The sequence below is a fragment of the Solanum verrucosum genome, unplaced genomic scaffold (assembly GCF_900185275.1).
Source record: "Solanum verrucosum unplaced genomic scaffold, falcon-dt-bn FXZP01000196.1, whole genome shotgun sequence".
NCBI lineage: Eukaryota > Viridiplantae > Streptophyta > Magnoliopsida > Solanales > Solanaceae > Solanum > Solanum verrucosum.
Window position 1 is genome coordinate 4,439,039 of NW_026020420.1, and position 20,998 is coordinate 4,460,036.

General features: G+C 31.2%; 2 protein-coding genes across 3 annotated transcripts; both read right to left on the bottom strand.

Annotated features, from left to right (window-relative positions):
- Positions 1-224: 224 nt before the first annotated feature.
- Positions 225-3,132, bottom strand: LOC125806864 (uncharacterized). 2 transcript variants are annotated; one of them, XM_049486619.1, is made up of 4 exons: positions 2,874-3,132; positions 1,588-1,805; positions 1,440-1,503; positions 225-1,092 (listed from the first exon to the last, which is right to left on the bottom strand). In XM_049486619.1, exons 2-4 carry the CDS (start codon positions 1,758-1,760, stop codon positions 784-786), a joined length of 546 nt encoding a protein of 181 aa, XP_049342576.1. In that variant the 5' UTR covers positions 1,761-1,805; positions 2,874-3,132; the 3' UTR covers positions 225-783. The 2 variants fall into 2 exon arrangements, with proteins under 2 accessions (XP_049342576.1, XP_049342577.1); XM_049486620.1 differs by having other exon boundaries at positions 1,588-1,785; positions 2,874-3,036.
- An 11,364-nt stretch (positions 3,133-14,496) lies between these two features.
- Positions 14,497-20,345, bottom strand: LOC125806863 (50S ribosomal protein L15, chloroplastic). Its single transcript, XM_049486618.1, has 4 exons — positions 20,138-20,345; positions 19,694-20,060; positions 16,737-16,888; positions 14,497-14,826 (listed from the first exon to the last, which is right to left on the bottom strand). The coding sequence occupies exons 1-4, from the start codon at positions 20,216-20,218 to the stop codon at positions 14,602-14,604; spliced, it is 825 nt and encodes a 274-aa protein (XP_049342575.1). The 5' UTR covers positions 20,219-20,345; the 3' UTR covers positions 14,497-14,601.
- Positions 20,346-20,998: the final 653 nt, after the last annotated feature.

Below are 20,998 nucleotides of genomic sequence, written 5' to 3' on the forward strand. Positions count from 1 at the left end.
AATTTTGACATGATAGAAATTTAACTAAAACCTAATATTATCCAATTTCTTTTAAAATTGTAACAAGAAAACAAAACATTTCAAGGTAAAAATCTAAGAAAATCCCCACAGTTCATTTGCAACCAATAATTTACCATTTTTCGCGTAGCAAACAAGCAAAGAATATCATTCAACATGCAGCCGTCGTAATGAGAGTGGAAGAAAATTCAAATCACTACACGCAATTTACGCAACAAAATGATCATATCATATAAGCCGTAAAGGATATTTGTACATATTTTTTTCATATATTTACAAAAAAGTGAATTGACTACAACCATGACTCCACTCAACAACTAATAAAGGTTTTTTCCTTCATTTTTTTAATCTCTTCATCAAAGCCGCCCATATTGACATTTCTAAACCACCCCAAAATGGACAGAAAATCCTAAAAATTTTCTCCTCAAACTTCTTCATACTTACAATACCATTCTCCAAGAGGGTTTTTACCCACCTTACTAGAACAACTCCTAATTTTTATCTCATAATTATTTACTTGGGTTAAGAACAACACAACTCTCATTTTTTTACTTACAGACACTTAACAGACCCTTTTAAACAATATTTACATTAGGCAAAAAGGATCCTTTTATCATTTTCAAAATTCCTGTTTCTCCTCCTCCTGGTGATGCTAAAAACCAAAGGTTGATTACTCTCTTTGTGAAAACGAACTTCAAATTACCTCTATATTTACTCTTCTCTTCTGTTGAAACGGATTTCGGATTTTGGATTTCGAGGGTTTGATTAAGCCAGGGCAGGGATGCTGCAGTTACGGCGATCCCTGTCGAGGCAATCAAAGCCCTCAACTCTAACGGCTGGATTGTTGCCAAAATTCGCCCTCACGCATCCACCTTTTCTGGTGGATGTGGATGGGGACGAAGCCAGTCCGGATGGTATAGGAATTGCCCGTGGTGAAACTGGGGTGACCTTCTCATCACCAAAACGTGCATCTTGAATTAATGGGTTAGATACTCTGCTCGGCGGTGACCCACAAAAAAATGGGGGCGACGAGGCTACCTGTGCAGCAGATGATTGATCCGCACCACCACCACCCTGTAACAATTTTCAGAATCAATAATCAGCATATGTTTCATATAACTACATCCTGTTAAGAGTTTTAGATTGACTTTAAACTGATCGTAAGCACCTGATTAACTTCGTTAAAAACCATTTTCGGACATGTCCATTCATTCTAAGCCACTCAAATTAAAGAATAAGATGAAACTCACCAATCTAACACCTTACAATGACAAGTACATGGTGCTCACACACTTAGACAAATTCCCTTTACTTTCAATGCGTCCACACAATGTCCTCGTTTTTTACACTTTGTGAAGGTAGAGACGAACTACGATTAACAATTATTTAATATACATAGTAATTGAAGAGCAACGAACTACCTTCGCGAGGATGATGTCCAATAGCTCAGCTCCAGCTCTGGAATCACATAGCTCTTGCTGATGGCTGTTGAACAAACAAATTTAAAAATTAGAAAAACAAACAGAATGCTTCAGTAAACTAAAAACCAATCAGGGACAAATTTTTTACCTAACATGCCATCTGAGAGGTCTGATAGGTTCGGTTATGGTGGCGTTCAAAAGGCCGAGACGCCGTGGCTTGGGGCAAACAACGGCGTCCTTTTTATCAGAAATTGAAGAAACGGAGCTCCACATGTCTTCACAGGCTGCGAAAGCACCTTGTTGAATTGCACAGTGATTCATCTTCTCTCTGGTTTGATAATAAGATCTAATTGACAAAAAAAACACCTGTTCCAGGCAAAAACAAAAAAGAGAGGAATTTTAGGCAAGAGCTCAGAGATTTTTTTTTTTTTGCAGATCTGGAGTAATTACTCAACTAATAATAAATAAATTTCATATGAACTATGAGATGAATTTTTTTTTACAGATCTGGACAAATGATTAAAGGAATCGAGAGGCGGAGATACGCATGTGAGTGCTTTTTGACCTTTTCGTTGAGACAAACGAAGAAGCAGCCAGCAAAATCAGAAATTAGAGCGAAAATCAATTATTTTGAGAAGTGATCAATTCGCAGAAACGCCTAAAATTCATGGCACATACAGCTTCTGAGAATAAATTAAAGATGTATTCGACTGAAAAACTAGAGATCTTCTTAATTTCTTCATAGATCTACGCTTCCTCTATGATTTTCAAACAAATTAGGTAAAGCGCAACAGACGGAAATTATAGTTAACAAATCAAACTTCCACACAATAAAATTACTGCAACGAAAATTAATCAATCGACTTATCAGCTAAAGTTAATTGGATTTACTTCGAAAACACAGCTCACCTATTCAATTTTCCACATAATTTACAAGTAATTTTCAAGCTATTTTTGCATCAAAACACAATCTCAGGCAAAAAAAAAATCCTCAAAAACGCATACAACACACAAAAAGCAATTTCTCCAGCAAAATCAACCAAACTACTAACAAAAATTCTTCAAATAAAACCAAAAAATTGTCAAAAATAAATAAAAAATCAGCTCAGATGAACAATAACAGTAGAACAATAAACAAAACAGTTTCAAAACAGCTCGACGAAGAACAAAACATCAGCTCAACCAAATTTCTTCCCAAAAAACGCATACAACACACGGAAATCAATATCTCCAGCAAAATCATGCAAACTACTAACAAAAATCTTCAAATCAAACCAAAAAAATGTGAAAAATACAAAATCAGCTCAGAATTCATATAATCGTAACAAAATTGAAACGCTGTAGAATTAGAGAAACAAATCACTTCCAAATCAGTTCGAAAAAACAAAAAAACAAAAAATTCAGCAACTCATAGAGAGAATAATCAAAACTTACTTGAGCAAGCTGTACAGAAAAGTGAAGAAACTGGTTCCTCTGAAAGGAGAATTTTCCAAAGAAGAATTTTATAATTAAAGAGAGAGATAGAGAAGAAACGGCCAGTCTTTTTAGACAAGAGTAACGAAGGATAATAAGGAGAAGCTCTATGACTTTTTATAATACAAGATGAAAGAGAAAAATATCAAAACTTTATAATATTAATTTAATTTAATTTAACTTTTTTAATTGGAAAAAAAATAAAAGAGAAAATTCGTGTATTGGGAGGCAAGATCTGCAACACCTGCAAATGTTTTAAAATAAAGAAATAAAGAGAGCAAAAAAAAAAAAGAAAATATTTTTTTAATTTTAATTAATATTTTAATGGGTCATGCAGGCGGTGCCTCCCAGCAAGAAATCTCATCGTTTTTCGTACCCAACTCCTAACTATAGTAAGAAAAAAAAATGATTTTTGAAAATAAAAACAAATTTTATTACTACGTATAATACTCCCCCTCTGTCCCTAATTACTTGTCCACTTTTGAATTGACACATATATTAAGAAATCAATTAACGATATAGTAAATTTATCATTTTACCCCTATTAATTATGTAGTGGATGAAAAGTTCTGCATTTTTCAAAGTAATTAGTCATTTAATTGAGGATATAATAGGTAAAAAAAAATTATTATTTCTTAATTTGTTAAAATAGACAAGTAATTAGGGACAACTATAAAAGAAAAAGTGGATAAGTAATTAGGGACAGAGAGTACATTTTTCTTATCAATATTTTCTTATTCAATCTCGTTGCATCGTATTTAGCTAGTACAATTAATGTTAATGTGTGATTTGTGTTAGGAGAAAAAAAAGAGAAGGAAAATACTACATAATCAGAATATATCATATATATTATTATTATCTATATTTTTAAAATATTATGTATTTTACTACTAATTAAGAGTTTGCTATTATATATTGAGTAAAATAAACTTAGATACATATATTTTTACTAGAAAATGCACAAAAATAGGAAGAGAGGCGAGCAAGATTTGGATGTATTTCAGATGCATGTAATCACACTAGATACATGTATCTGGGATTCTAAATACACTGGAGAGTGGAGAACGAGATGTGAGCGAGATGCTAGAGAGGCAAAGAAGGCGAGGGAGATTGGTTATGTATCCAAGATACATGTGAATCAATTTGAATGCAGTGTATCTAAAATAAATTACATCTAATTTTGACATCATGTATTCTCTAAATATATGTATCTGAGCGTATCTGGGCAAATCAAAATCTGCTAAAATACGTAATATTACAAACTAGAATATACCTAAATATTAACTGATAAACTAGTGAAATTTACGTAAGTTTTTTATTAAAATAATCCATAGTCTAACTCCTAACTTCAATTCTAACCGCTAACCGGTACGTAAGCTTTGTACTCTCTGTCAGAGGAACCACGTGGCATGTCGGGCTTACGGCGTTTTAACGACGTTCCGTTTGGGTAAACCGCCATGAGAACGTCGGCCAAATTTATTCAAACTGTGATTTTGCAATAGAATTAAATTAAAATATAATACTGTTAAATATAACTCTCTTAATACTTAACAATTAAACATAGTAAATTACTTTAATTTTTGACTTATTTTAACCCATTTTTTATAAGTGTAAAAACGTTAGGTAGAGTTAAGGATAATGTATAAAAATAAAAGTAAGATTTATATACATCTTATTTTCTTCTGATCCAATTTAAAATTATACTAATCATATATCAATTATTGTAAACACGCCAAAAAATCGTATCAGCTAATAGTGTGTACGAAAAATTAATAGAGCTAGCGATATTGACAACGTTATTATAACTATGATCTCTATTTTATATAGATTTCAAAGTGTGTTTCGAAAAGAAAGGAGTATTTTTTCCTTGATTATTGTCAACTCAAGAAAGATAACGACATAATTTAAAGAATAAAATTTCTTTTACTATTATCAGATTTCTTTCCGACCTTATAACATTCACGATCGGCAAATATTTTTTCAAAATTGATCCTTTCGAATTTTCTATTGTTTCCATCTAAATTTGTTATTTAACAAACCATATATCATGAAGCTTGCTCATACATTCATTAGTATTAGTAAAAGACTAGTACGCTTAAAGTGCAAAAACTTAACATAATCAATATAAATAATCAAATAGCAATCGAGAGCCATATCGGAGGCAGGGAAGTTTATAAAGCAAAAAAGAATTTTCGAATAGTGTTTGAAATGCTGAAATAAAATTTGATGCCCAAATTGGACATGTTTAGAAATATCTTTATTCATATCTTTGAAGTTATTAAATTTAAAATATTATTTAATTCAAGTAGAGTAAAAAAGAAAAAATCAACTCATATTTGATAATTCTAAGTGTAAAAAAAAAAAGTAGTGTGCCTAAAATTCTTGTAGACATGTAGAGTGGCTTGTGGGCACTCCTTTTTTAATTAGCTTAGTAATAAAGTTTATACTAACATTTACTTTTGAACGTTTTTGGCATTTAAGATATAAGTAATCACTCCTATTAAATCATTAAAATAATTATTACAAAAATATATTTCCTTTGCTAACACTACAAGAAGTAATTAAAGACAAACCTCCTTTTCATTTTTTTTTTTCCTTCAATCAATTTCGATATTTCACGTGATACACTTTCTTTTTAATCGACTAAAAAATAATAATTAAAATAATATATCTTCACATAAGAAAACAATTAACGGTATACTTTTTGATTATCTTAAATGGAAAGCTTTTTAAAGCTATACAAATATTATGACAACGTTTAATGTCATAAGTTTTCAATATTTGAAAGAAAAATCTATATAAACTTATTGTTCTTCCAAAATACTAGTTCACTTATCCAAATTTGATCTGAAATAAATTCCTATCTCCAATTCCGTAAAGTGTACTATTTAAATTATATACAAATATTTTTGAGATAATCTTTCTTATTTACTTATTTAAGATTAAAAAATAAGTACTCCCTCGATCACAAATATGAATCATGAAAGTAATTTCTAACTCATTTTTCATTAAAAAAATATTTTTTTCAATATCAAACATACACTAAATACACAATTAAACGTCATAAATCACCAACATATTATGTGATGGGATGATTCGGGATCCCTTCCTATTTAGAATTGCATTATATATAGCTTTGGCTTTTCGTCCATCGAAAAGATTTTTTCTGCGAAATATTTTGGTTAATTAACAAAATTCACGGCACTGAAAACTATTGAAGGATCACCACCCATCTTCATTTTTTATACAATCTTGGTAAAATACAATTTTGTGCATAATTTGTTGAAACTATAAACAAAATATTGTTAAGAATGACTATAAAAATTATTTTTAATTTGTGAATCTTATTATTATTACGGAGTTCAGCTTTCAAGATTGGATTGGTGTTTCAATAGGCGAGATGTATGAAGTCGACAATTACTATCTCAAAAATGATTTTAGTAGCAATTAATTAATGATAATAGTTTAATCGCTAATAAAAACATATTTTTAACGGTATTTAACACTCTTTGTAAATGTTCCTTAGGGTTATAGTGACACTGGATCCAATGAAAATAAATTGATGTCAGTAAAGACTTTATCACTCTTTGTTAATATGTATATTTATTATCGCTAAAAATCATTTTTATTGTTATTTTTCTTTTGAAAAATGATAGATTTCAAATAAGTAAAGTACATGACGGACAATCCTATATTAACCTATTGTTTTGAGGAGTACTATAATTGTCCAATAAAAAGAATTTCAATTTTCAAAATGAAAAAAGATAACTAAATAGGCAACGATTGTTTGGATAACTCTTTTCTAGAAAGAATAAATAATAAATAGACAAAAGGAGAGGCTTGAATTCTCTTCTTAATAGAATCAATGCTTATTCTTCTCTTTACTAGTATTTCTTAAATAAGGTATGATTTTTTTCTATTCCTATTAAAAACGAATGGAAGAATACATAATTTCACTTGTGGATTTAATCGAGTTATAAATCCTATGACACAACAATGAGATTTTCTAAAAAGTCCACTTGAAAATTGGTGGATCTCGACAAAAAATATATAAGTTATTTAAAGTTGTTTCGTTGAGAATAGAATCAACGGTGAGTTGTGGATAAAGATATTCTTTAGAGGATCTCTACCTTTTAAGTTTAAGGTCGTGTGTAAAAAAATATAATTTTGCAATTGGTGATATCACTTTGAGATTTAAGGTCGATAAGTATTTCAAGCGTAAAATTTTGTATATCATGCCATTATGATTGAAAGTTGAAACACATAATTTAACGACACACACAATTTGACCATAATTGCTATTTAATATTTTTATTGAAATCTCAATTAATTCGAATATCACCTAAAATCAATTCAAGATGAAAAATGCTTTCTAACAGTTGTTTCACCATGCATCTCTTCAAGTTCTTTCCTGTTTTGGGGGTTGTCTTATTTCCAAGGAGTTGTTTGGTATGAGAAACTGAGTAAACAAAGTTATTCTATGAATCGAGATTTCTCGTGACTAAATTATCCCACCAAATTATATATATGATAATTTATTTTTTCATTAATTTATTATAGTGTAAATAGTGGATGCATATAGTGTAAATAGTGGATGCAGCGAAATTAGAATTTTCATAAGAGAGTTCAAAATATGAAAAAGTAAATATTCAAAGAAGTTGAATGTGTTTCAATATCTACTATATATATACATAAAATATAATTTTAACCATTTAAAAATAGTGGAATTTTATATCGAGACTTATTAATATCTCTAATAAAAAATTGGATAAAATAATACACTTTTATCGATAAAATATTATTCCTTTTCTCTTGTACCAAACGATTCCTTAGAACTTATTTGTATGAGGAATAAGCGATAATTAATTTGAAATTAATTCTATGATGAATTTATCCCATATTTAATTATGATAAAAATATATAATAACTTATCCCAAAATTAACTATTTCAGGATTGTAATATAACAATAGTGAAATAATTAATTTTGAAAAAACTCATTCCAAGATCAAACTAATTCTTAGAGTATTAAATATTGATTTTTTTCATTAGAAGAATAATAATGTAGCTTAGGTGACATTGAACAAAAGTAATCAATAAGGGTTGTGGTGGAGTGGTAAGTAGTCTTTCACCCTTAATTAAGATGTCTCGGATTTGAGTCCCCTTGAGCATGAAGTCGCCTTTGTTAGGATCTTAAAAAACGTTTTACCTCTAATGTGGGACTTCTCGACACAAATTCAGATTTAGTCGGACTCAATTTTTTTTTAAACAAAAGTAGAAATAAAGAAGGGATCACGTGGAAAGAACATGTTTGGTTGCTGTACGCTGTTTTCCTTTTTCTCTCTTTCTATTTCTGTGTACGCCGTTGGATTCGGCAGGTTTCGACTTCTCATTCTCTCTTTTTTTATCGCGATATTTATTGTAAAGTCTGATTAAATTGTAATAGCATTTTGTATGTTTTTTTTTTTATAAATCATATTTTTAATTTGATTTTCTTCATTTAAAAAAATTTAAACTCAAGTTGTTTTGTTAAAATCAGAGAAATTTCAATTATCCTATTACGATATTTTATTTCTTACATTTACGATAGCATACCACTGCCTTTAATTCGAATCTTTTATCTCATTCTTTTCCTTTTAATTTTTTTTTTTTTCTTGCAACTTTAGTCTTTCGTTTATCTTTTTTCTTTGGGATAAAAAGTTAAAATTCTCCTTTAAAATTCCTGTTGGAAATAATTAAGGTCAAATATACTCTTTCGTTATGACATTGGTTTAAATATATCTTTATATACTTATTATGAAAAAATTTCAGCACGTAAAACATTTTTACAAGAAAAAACGATCATATTTGCTTTTGAAGTATGAGAAAAAATGGTCCAAATTTGCATGAGACAGAAAATCTTGATAGTTTTGTATAATCCACACGTAAATTTGAACCATTTAACATACTCATTTATTTTTATTTTAACTGTCATTTAAACTTTTTTCACGCTTATTAATTAAAAAATAAATAAAACAGAGACTGTTTCCTGTTTTTAATGGGACAATAAAGAAAATTATTACATGCTACAAGTCGATTCAATTTTATTGAACATTTAACTTTTTGTGTAATGCTGTTTACAACTGTCTTTGTACTTGAAATGAACAACAAATATTCAAATAAAATTTGGCTCTTGAAGATTATGAATATTTAAAGTTGCTAAACTATGAGACAAGTTGGCAAATTATTCAACTTATTATTGTGTCTACATTATATATAAAGTCTACATTATGTTTATTCAATTCTTAGACCGTACAATTATAGTATATAATAATATAAACCTACGTTATTATGTCTAATTAAATTGTAGCAAAGATCTAACATGTTTGAGACCTGTTATAGAAATCGTGTTCAAGACTGAACATTTAAAGCGCGAACAATATAAAATGAGAATCCAATATCAAATAAATAATGAATTAAAATGAATATGACTCTGATATTATAATAAAGAAAATGGAGATCACAAAAGGGCCAAACACCTAGTCACAACGGGATGTGGAAAATCAACAAGATCTAAACGTAAAAAGTAAATCAAATTTGGATCCCTTATTGTAGTACGTGAAGCCATGTTTTATATTATAGAGAATTATATTAGTCAAACATTCATATTAATTTGAAATTAACAGTAAGTGCACGAATCCCCAAAAATAATTTAAAACTCCATTATAATTTTAAATTTGCCCAAAATATGAATTTTAAATTTGCAAAGTCCAACTTGACACTCTTTATTCTATTAGGAGTACTCGTCTAATTGAAAAAGATAAACAAAGTAAATACTAGTAGAAAACATCTACTATAACGACTTTAATTCATTCTTGAGATTTTTCAACATGACCAATAAGGAGATTAATTGTGTGCCACTCATATCGATTCGATATGCATATTTATGGTTATCAAAGTCTATATTTTTTTTTTCGCGTACGTGTATCTAAAGCTATAGATACAAATAGTAAATTGGCTCGTAGACAAGCAAAAACACTAAACCACGTCGGTTATATGCAAATGTATTCGTCTTATCGATTTATTGGCTCTAATATCAATTATTGATCTAAATCAAACTATAAATACTCTTTAATATTTTATGATCGATATTATCCGCTTTTAGCCAAGCCAATATGATTATCTAAAAAAAAATCACATTATTAAAAGTATCACTACATTTTATATGTAACTTTCATTTGCTTTTCAGTTATTTATAAGATAAAATTTCGTTCACACATCCAATAAGCTGTATTTTCCTCTTAATGAATTTCGATATCAGATGATTAAACAAAAATGTCCCCTATTTATATAAAGTTAAAGATAAAACAACTTGGTCTAATTATGTATAAATACCTTAGAATATAAATTAGCTTAGAAGAGGCAACATAGTGAGTTTAATGAGAAATAATGGGACCCTATAATGAAGTATTTTTGAAGGAAATCAGAATGAGATTTGTGGGGAGCCCTACAAAAAGCTTAAAGAACATGTTCTCTTGCCTTTTATTATTGAAAAAATATGTATTTATTACAGATGGCAGCAAATAATAATAAGAATAGATAAAATACATAGTCATCATTCTTAGCAAATTGCATTTTCCAGCACTCATTTTTTTGGGTTCTTGTGGAGTGAGTGGTCCATAGGATCTGCCACTATTTCGATTATTCGTGTCAAAAAATTTCACATTCAATTTAAATCCTATTCCTCAATGGGAGCAAGGAAGGACTGATTAGACCCCTTCTATTCCATTCTTTGTTCATAGTGCACTAAACACACTTAACGTATTCTTATTTCTTCGACATGATTATCTCATCTCTAATAAAGAGGATCGCTTGAAATCGAGACCTTTGTTATGAATAAAGGAACTTAAAGAAACTCGTAACTTAAAATTAGTATGTTACTATTTTCTAGAATTTATATATATAGCTTTTTTTTTATTTTTCATCCGATATTCAGTATCTGTATTTGAGTTCAACTAATTTGAATTTGTGTCGGGTAAGGCTCCATTCAGGGATAACGATCCTATTAATTAAGCTCGCGGAAAAACAAACGTGACTTATTATTGATAAAGTTAATTAGAATTCAATTCTTATTCATATTACGTTTGAATTTTCTTCCTTATCTAATCTTTGATTAACGTGGACGGTTTGTTTTTGAACTATCAATCTAAAGTAGAAAGAAATTGGCAAGACGTTTAAATTTTAATTTAGTGATTTCTTTCCACGTTTAATTTATTTTTAAATGTGTTGAGTCATTATCATCGTTATTTTCAATGATAAACCATGTTATACTTAATGCCAACCAGAAAAAATAAAAAAAGAAACACAAGAAAACTTTGTCCTACTATGTCACTTAACCCCAACAATATGATTAAATAAAAATCTAAGTTTAGTCTTAATTAGCTTGACTAAATAAGACAATATCTTTGAAAAATAAGAGAAAATATAAAAATAATCGAGTTGATTGAGCATGTGATCTTCTAAATGAGGATCTCATATTTGAAAACTTGTACATGCCTTTACAATTGAGCTTATCAACTACCGCATGACATTTACCAAGTGTAATTAATTACTTTTTTTGTGTGGTTTGTGAACTATTATGAATCGGACTATTATATATTAGAGAAGAATCTATCTTGCGCACACAAGGAATGACGACAAGGAGTTCTATTGTCAACAGAAAAATATTATGCATTGACATCATTCTATTAATAATATTAATTAATATATACAATTTAACACATCTTAATAATTAAAATTTATTTATCTATTCAATTTTGAGCTTAGCTTGGATGTATCAATCTCTTTATTAGCTAATAAATATAACATCTAACTTAAAACTATAACATTATTAAATATGTGTACCTATATATTAAAACACCATCTTATAAGGTGAGTAGGAATTAAGAAAAGTTTCAGAGTATAACCCAGTATTTAATGAATTAAGTACGTTGAGAATTCTTATCTTTTCTGTTCAAATTTTAGCATACACAAAATATTACGTGATTTATTTCTATTTGTCTAAGTCTTGATGAACAAAATTACATGGTACCTGTGCAACAAGTGTTGATAAGTGATAACAGATACCCCAGGAGATTAATTGAGGTGCGCACACACTCATCCGAGTATACCATAATTATTTTTGTTTTAATTGTTTTAAAAGGCTCTCATGACAAAAAGAAGATTCCAATGATTAAATAAAGTGAATTTGATAATAAAAGGAGACATATTTGCTTGTCCCTTTGATGTTTTCATTAGGTGAAGAAAAAGACTTATCATAGTAATGATCACATGCTATTGCCTTTGAGTCATGCTTAATTTCCTTAACAATGCAAACAATAAGTTTGGCTCCATTTCCTCTCTTCTTGTAGGGTTTAAAAAAGTCTACTTAATATTGTGCAATTTTCAATTCCTATGTTTTAATTTAATTTAATAATAAGTTAGATATGACTATCAAAGTTTGGCCACTACAAAATTATGTCCCTTGAAAATCTTGGGTGGGCATGCCTATAGTGTCCTAACAAACTTTCTTGTGGTGTAGGGCAAAGAGAAAAACACAATAATTGTAACTAAAAGACATTATCTTTGTTTACCTTTGAGGGTAATCAAATGACATGATGTAATATAATTTTGTTGCTTTAAAAACAATTTATTCCTACTTAAAGGTCATGTAAAATCTCTCTAAAAAAAGCCTTTCTTCATTATTCAAAGGCTAAAAGCTTAGTCATTTTTATATCGTTAATATTTTACGATACGTTGTTAAAATCAAAGGTTTATCTTATATAAAATTATTATTTACTTGGTGACATTTGAAGCCGACGACAATCTCATGTAAGAAAGATAACAAGATTTTAAGCGTTTTCGAAACACCTTTTCCCATAAAGAATACTAGGACCATATTTTTATCGAAAAAGATGAATTAGAAGAATCTCAAAAAGACGGTCTATCCAAAAAAAAAAAAAAATGCTTGTAGTTTTGTTTCTTACTCTTTCAATTTAGAGACTTTTTGGAAATCTTGATTGGGTTATAGGAATTTTTTTCGAGGTTGAAAAATAGTATTCTCTTCGTCTTAATTAGGCGACATTGTTGCCTTTTTAATTTGTCCCCAAAAAATATCAGATTTGACAACTATTTAATGACACTGTCTTTATTTTCTCCTTATTACGTCTCACTTAATATTTATTGTAAAGAAAAATCAACTAAATGTATAAGTACTAAAAGTGACTTTAATAAGAACAATTTGATAAACAGAACAAAATCTTTTCTTATTTCTTAAATTTCGCGTTCAATCAAATAGTGTTACAAAAATAAGGACATAGAGTAGTAAATTATGCATCAATAGTTTTTCAATTGACCCTACCTTGAGTTGTGTTTTTTTTGGGTTCTGTTATTTCCTCCAGATGCATGAACTAATTAACCTTTTCTCTAAATGGTATTTGGTCTAAATAAAAGAAAACATATTGATAATTAGAAAGATAAAAGAAGAAATGAAAAATTATTTGTCCTTTTCTCAATTAAGAACAATTAGTTTCCAAATCCAAGGTGTTCTGTCAATTGGTAATTTAAAGTAAATTCTAAAAATTACGGCATGTGCATTGCATCTAAGCAAAGATAATATATTTAAAACTATATGAAAACTAAAGTTGTGATAGCAACAGTCAGAAAACTACTTCTATTTTGAGTACTATTAAATTGAATTAATATATTCTCAAAGTTTGAAAAGTTGCATTTTCATCAGTACCTACCATCTGGACCATGCCTACAGTGAATATAACAAATTATTATAATTCATATATGATGATTTCGAGGCCAGTTTGAATATATCTCGATTGTTTTATTAGATATCATTTTTCTTACACTAGCATATCGTGTAATTCTGCTCGTCAAGACATAAGAATTCAACCAGCACTTTTTATTGAATATCGAGATTTTAGACTATAACCTTCTCGAAGAAATCTTTCAGCGTGAAAAGTAAGATGTTTGACTTGTCAGGCGTAGGCCTGGTCATTTCTATTTAGAAATGCGGAATTAGAAGCTAACCTTTTTACGTTTGCTTATTTTTAGATCTCTAGTACTATCTGATTGTTTGTTTCGCTTCGTTTATCATATTATCTTATTGTTGTTATTGTTTCTTTTTCATCTCTCCCCGAGTCGAGAGTCTATTGGAAACAACCCTCCCTACCATCACTAGGTAGAGATAAGATCTACATACACATTATCAGCCTCCAGAAACCCCAACTAGTGGAATTTCTCATCAAATACTTACTACCTCTCACTAGCATAAGTATCGTGTAACTCCACCTGTTAAACCATAAGCAGAAATAAACTAATTTTGTTTGTCAGGGAAGTTAAATATTTCACTGCTCAACCCCAAAAAATTTATTACCTATTTCTTTTGGGTGGACGACTATTTATGTTAATTTCTTTTTTTTTTTTTGTTTCTACTGGCATTGAATCTTGGTATACATTCAAGGTTTACAACCACTTCATTGACCACGAGAGCACACTCTAATGGGATGCTTGAATAAAACAAATCTGATACCAGAATAAAAGAAAAATAAGGAAGAATAAAAAGAGAAAAGAATCAAAACTTTATGAATGTTGCTTTACATCCTTTTCTTAGAGTGACAACATCAAACAAAAAAAATTGTGTGGCTAACATAAGTTTTTGACTTAAGCAGAAGAGGAGTCAGCTGATTCAGCTGCAGCTGCTCTTTTCTTTGCAAAATATTCCTCAGCTCTAGCAAGGTTCTTGGCAACTGATGGTTTTACCCATTTCTTTCTGCCTGGTAGAACAGTCAATGAACAACCAACTGCCTCTAGTTTCTCCTTTGCTGACGATGAAAAGGCGCGAGCCTTGAAGTTGAGCTTCACGCTTAGCTCACCATCACCTAAGATCTGGAAATGGATGTAAAACGGAGATAATATAAAAGTTAATACATATAGGTGATAGAAGAAACTACGTTATACAGCCTACGAATCATCATAGTTTGTTATTTAATCTACTTTCGGGGAGTTGAACTTGTTAAGAGGACTTTCGGATTTATGCATGGTTGGTCACTTGGACATTAATCAAAATTCCAGGACATAGAAGCTGCACGAACTAAAAAATGTTCGCTCATAATGCCTTGAATGATATATCCAGACAATTTCTACAACCATATTCCACATCATAGAATCAGGTGACAGAATGAAGTACATGCCGATGAGTTGGTACTTGGAACTAAATTAGTTGGCAGGCAAAGGAAACTTGTCAATTCATTATGAACTAGATGTTCATACGCGTTCTATTCCGAGAGAATGTACATACTTGTCACCTTAGCAGTTTCAACCAATATTATATAATTGAATATGAGCTTCAATCAAACCATAAGCCATTTCTACCTTAATGGTTTATTACTCACACCAACGCTTTCCAAAAACGACACAATTTCTTCCCATCTGTCACTCGCAGGTATCCAGTGCAATTAGTTGAGGTGCGCCAAGTTGGCGCAGATACCACAGTAAAAAAACAAAGGATGGATTCCGCTTGAGAAGAAAAGCCAAATCAGCAAACAGCAAGAATCTACTGTGGCAGTCAAATAAAGTATACGATACTATCTTCCAAAATCTGGGCAACGGGGTGGTTTAGTAATTGTTTTCTATATGACGAATTTTATGACTTTATTTGTAATTAAAAAGGAAAAAGAAGCATATGACTAAGTCTAAGAACTTATTCTTGGTGGAATGACGAGTCAAATAAATAAATAAATAGACTATTATGGAAAGCATCAATACCCCATTTTCTCTTCAGCAAGGCAAACCAACTGGGGAAGACACTATCTAGGTATGGAGAACCAATGAGAGGAATCTCAACTATACCATATTGTTCAACGGATATTTATTATGAGTTGAGAAAACTAGAAAAATAATTCGTGCACAGAATCACACCAAGAGAGCAGGACTTATAACATATATTCTTTGTTCTTTTATAGTTATTTTACGTAAAGAAAGCACTACACCTTTATCTATTTATATTAACCCATACCTCTAGGAATATGCTGCTCCATACTGTAATAATTCCTTCCTTTTTAACAGTGTCATATCGAAATGAATGGAATAATTTCTTGTTTTTGATTTCTATTTGAAAAGGTGTAATATTTTATACATTTAAAGAGTAAATTATTTTTTCCTGGCATTTGTAAGCAGTGACATCAGTAGGTAGATAGTTCTTGAATTCAAGCTACATATGACCTAGATAAATGAACATCATCTTTGTTGTTTAGTTACATACGTACCTATGAAAAGAGACTATATACCATTTTTAACAACCTTGATGTGCCAAATTAAGTGAGATGAAGAACAATGGTAAATTGAAGATACTTTGACTTATAAAGTATTCCTTTTCCTACTTTTAGTTAATAGCACAAAGGTGAAGAGTGAAGACACCACCAAAGCAGAATGCACAGAGTCAGTCTCATAGGCTGACTATAACATTCTCAAGCACCATATCAAGCATAAAGCGTCATATCCCAATTAACTTAATCGATCAATCCCGTATTAAGATATTAGCCAGGACCTTATGCTAACAATGCTATCAGAAAACTCATGTCAGAATAGCAGCTTTGTGTTTTCTTCTTCCTCCTTTTTTTTCCGGGAAAATGCAGCAGCATCGAGAGCAAATAGTCATTATGTCTCATGTAATTCTAACTTTTCAGATTAGTTCACTTAATTGATCAAGTGATGGAGTAAGAAATTAAGTATTCACTGATTAAATGACAACAATTCTTTGTGAAACCAACATGAAACAAAGATAAATGTAATTGTACCTTTAGTGGAAGTCTCCTTTCTCTCCCTGAAGGATTTATTAAACCCTTTTGCTTGAGGGACTCAAGTGACACCTCTTCCCCTTCTTGAAATCCCGCCTCTTCTATGTCCTTCAAGTTCACAGGTACATATTTGGGAAGTCCAGCATGCATGCCTTTACATTATTGATTTGCTCAGATTAGCTTAATTTCAGCATAACATATGCATATATAACAATAAAACACTGTATTCCATTAATCTGACACACTACACGGAGTAAACCAAAGAGCTTACATTAATGAACTTTATATTTGATAAACTGAAGTGTGAAACAGGGAGAACTCTATGCCATTGTAGCACCAGCAGCAGTAGAGAAAGAACATTTTTCTTTTCGTTAGATATTTTGAAAAACTTTTAAGTTCATAGTTTTATCATCTTTAGCATCGAAGGTGCAAAAAATAGTTTCAGAGGGTAACAAGGATATAACATTCCTGAGTGGAAAAACATCAGAAAGAAATAAACAACCCAAACTATGCAGCACTTAGCTCATTCAACAAATCTACATAGCTTGTCGGTGCCAGAAGTCCCATACAGAAACCATCATTACAGAAAATGGCAAGTAACAGTTCACATTTCTTACGCTAAAAAAGTGATAGCAATGATCAATGAGAAACTGTTTTTTGTGAAGGTAGAGTTGGTTGATCAGATTACCTTACTCTTTTAACAAAAGTACCACGAGGGTCAAAGTGAACTTCATCTTACAAGTTTGTCCCTTCAGAAACTTCTGCTAATCAATTTGGTCCTTCATTTATATTTCTTGCATTAACCGGTCAAATGAAATTGCTAGTCAGCAATATTGAGTATACGAGAAACGGGTGGCAAAGGTGGTAAACATGTAGTTGACAATTGATTTTGACAGATTAACCTGACTTGAGGGAAATCCTTAACTAGATCAAAAAAATACATACAGAATAAAAGATGAGATTGGAGGTTTTACAAAGAGCACTATCAGTTACTTCAGTTATAAGTTAGAATAGCCTAAAATAGTCAAAGTTATAAAAATTAGACATGTCTAGGCCTAATCAGTATGAAAGGCCTAAGAAAAGTAAGAACTTATTTTTTGTCACACAACTCCAGGCATGACAATCAAGGTTCAGCATTACATAATGCGAATGGATACAAGTTATGCCAAAAATAAAGGGCAGTTATGAATCCTCTTAGTAATACCAACAACTTGACATATTGACGAAAATACTTAATCTAACGTTATGGCTAAGGGAAAGTGAAGACTACTCAAGAGCCACACTGAGACTAGAGAGTCAAGGCTCTGACATTCTTTTCAAATCAAAGAAAGAATAGCCCTTCGATTCGAGGGCCTTCTTACCACCTTAGTATGAACTTTCCAAATCCTTCTTCTTTTAAGATAAGTTTCCCTGCTAGGGGAAGGTTAGGAAAGGACGGACTTTATATCCACTGATTCGGTTTATGATGGCATAAGGAGCATTTGTTCGAGTGAGAGTTCCTAGAATGTTATTCATTTTGCAGTAAGAAACTTCTTGACAGACGTTTCAGTTGGTTGGGTGCTTGAGCACATTTCTCTCATATCGACCAAGGCTTTCCTTTGAGTTTAAATAAGGGGTAACAGTCTTCAGATTATTGAGGAACATAAAAAGGATGAGGACTTCAGAATATTGCAAATGAAAAAATACGGATTTCAAGATATTTGGCTTGATGTTGTCCAACTGTGCATAGCTTTGTTTCTTAGTGCAATATGTTGATCATTTGTAATAAATTTCTTTAGATTAATCATCAGTATATATGAGTATGCATATGCATATGCCCACCAGATGCAGATAAGACTTTTTATCATCCTATGAAAATCTGACTCTGCAATGACACATAACCAAAAGAAAAAACAAAAATGCTTGCAAACAAAGAAACATATAGTGCACCCAAGCGAGTGGCATAGTTGTTAATGAAGTGAGTTGAGAACCATGAGGTCTCATGTTCAATATTCATATGTCCAAGCTTTTGTGTATAGAGCTATCCGCTCAGCAGCGCATTTACTATTTGGAGATGGATGGCGCTAGGCAGGGTAAAAAGAAGGATTTTTATTCCATTAGTTGAGAAATGAAGTAGCAAAGGAATATCCAACACAAGTTTTGGCAAGAGGTAGCAGGTATCCCATAGAATTAAGTGCATGACAGTGTTATCAAAGCAAAAAACTCAAAAAAGATTTGAGGACCATTGGGACTAAGCGCAAAACGTAAATAAAGCATGAGCTTTAACGAAAAAGGCGCAAAGGGAGAAAAAATACAAATACATATGTTTAGTCTAAGTCTAATAACTATAAGCATGAACAACAAATATATGAACAAAGAAATTGATTTTCTTCTATTAAGTTTAATATCAATTCTTTAGTGATGGCAAGGAAAAGTATGCCTTAGAAACTTGATGACGACCCTGAAGCGCACATTAAGAAGGGCAAAGCGCTCAACAAATTTTGAGCCTCGCTTATGCACACCTTTGACAACACTACTACATGCAAGGTGGTCCGAACACAATTATAAAACAACACATAGTCAAGCTAAAGCTATAAATTCTATAACAAACTAAATGCACTGATCCATAGACTTTTAAATGCTAAACTATAACACTGCAGATGGACACAGAAACAAACAACAAAACAAGGAAAAACAAAATCCAACACAAACTAAGGGGTCATTTGGTACTGGGGATAAGATAGACAAAGTTATCCCATGGATTAGGATGTCTCGCGGAATTAGTTATCCCACCATATATATGAGATAACTTATCCCATTATTATCGTATAAATGACCAGATAGATAATTCAGGGACTAACTAATACCCCTAACCAAACACAATCTAACATTTTATCCCGAGATTATTATCTCTTATCCCTTGTACCAAACAACCCTTATGATTACATAATTATGTTGAAGCAATGTTAACAAATTACCTCCAGCAATTCCTCTCAACTTAGGAAGTCTCCTATAGAGGGGCATTTGACCCCCTTCAAACCCCTTTCTAACTCCAGGTCCAGACCTTGATTTTTGACCTCTCATCCCAAAACCACAACTACCCCCTTGTCCAGCTGAATGCCCTCTACCCTTCCTCTTCCTATTCTTGGTAGCCCCAGGTTGAGGACCCAAGTTATTTAGCCGAAACCGAACACTCCCAGTTGCAGAATCAGCTGAAGCAGCACCAAAACTTGCAGTTTGGTTGAAAACAACAAATGGGGTCCTTGTTATTGACTTAGATTTCTGGTTGCAGACCTTTATTAAAGGCAAAAGCTTCGAACTTGACTTCAAATTACTTACATTACCCTGAAAAAATTTGATGGGGATAAATGAGAATAGTAATAATTTGACTGAAATTGGAAAAAGAAAGAGGAGAATTGTACCTTGAATGATGAAGAAAAATGGGTAACAATTGAATTTGTTCTTGCAGGCGCTGCGGAGGAGATGGAGAGTAGAGACGCCATTGTTGATAAGGGAGAACTCAAAGGATTGTGTTCACTGTCCAAGCAAAAAGTGTTCGATAAATTTTAACGGATAGGGGTGGTTATTTCAGGGACTTTTTTTTTCTTCTTTTTAAATTAGTTTACGAGCTCTTATCCAGTGTTCGATATCTAATCGAATTCATGCATATCACACCATTTTGAAGGTCGTATTCTTTTTTGTTTCTCACTTGATGTTTAGTATCAGTATTGGGCCTAAATAAATTTGGATTCACGCATGGCTGGACACATTTTTGGAGGTGATGCTCCCAAATGATTTTTTTTCATTCACGGGATTGAATTTGACCTCTGGTTAAGGGGAGAGATCTCGATCATCTCACCACGAATCATATTAATTACTAACACGTTTGATTACTTAATCATTGATAAATTTTATATGAGGGTTATTCGTAGTCCGTCAGCTTCTTTCTTAGGTAGTAATCTTTCTTTTCTTCCTCTTTCATCATGCTATACTCGGATGCGGATTACTCGTATAATTTTTTGCTTAAAAAAAATTCAAAAGAATCTCCTTAGTCCTATCTGACTCCGCCCAAATTTGTGTATTGATTCATGGGGAACTTTTACATATGGTCAATCAAAAATAGCCTAATTACTCTTCATAGCTGTAGTTTGATAATTACAATTCGTAGCTATATGTTATAGGGAGGAGAGAGGCGAGAGAGAGGGGGCTAAGAGTGGGAGAAAGGTGAATTGTATATGTATATAGGTTTGATAATTGTATATTATACATATGTATTTGTATAT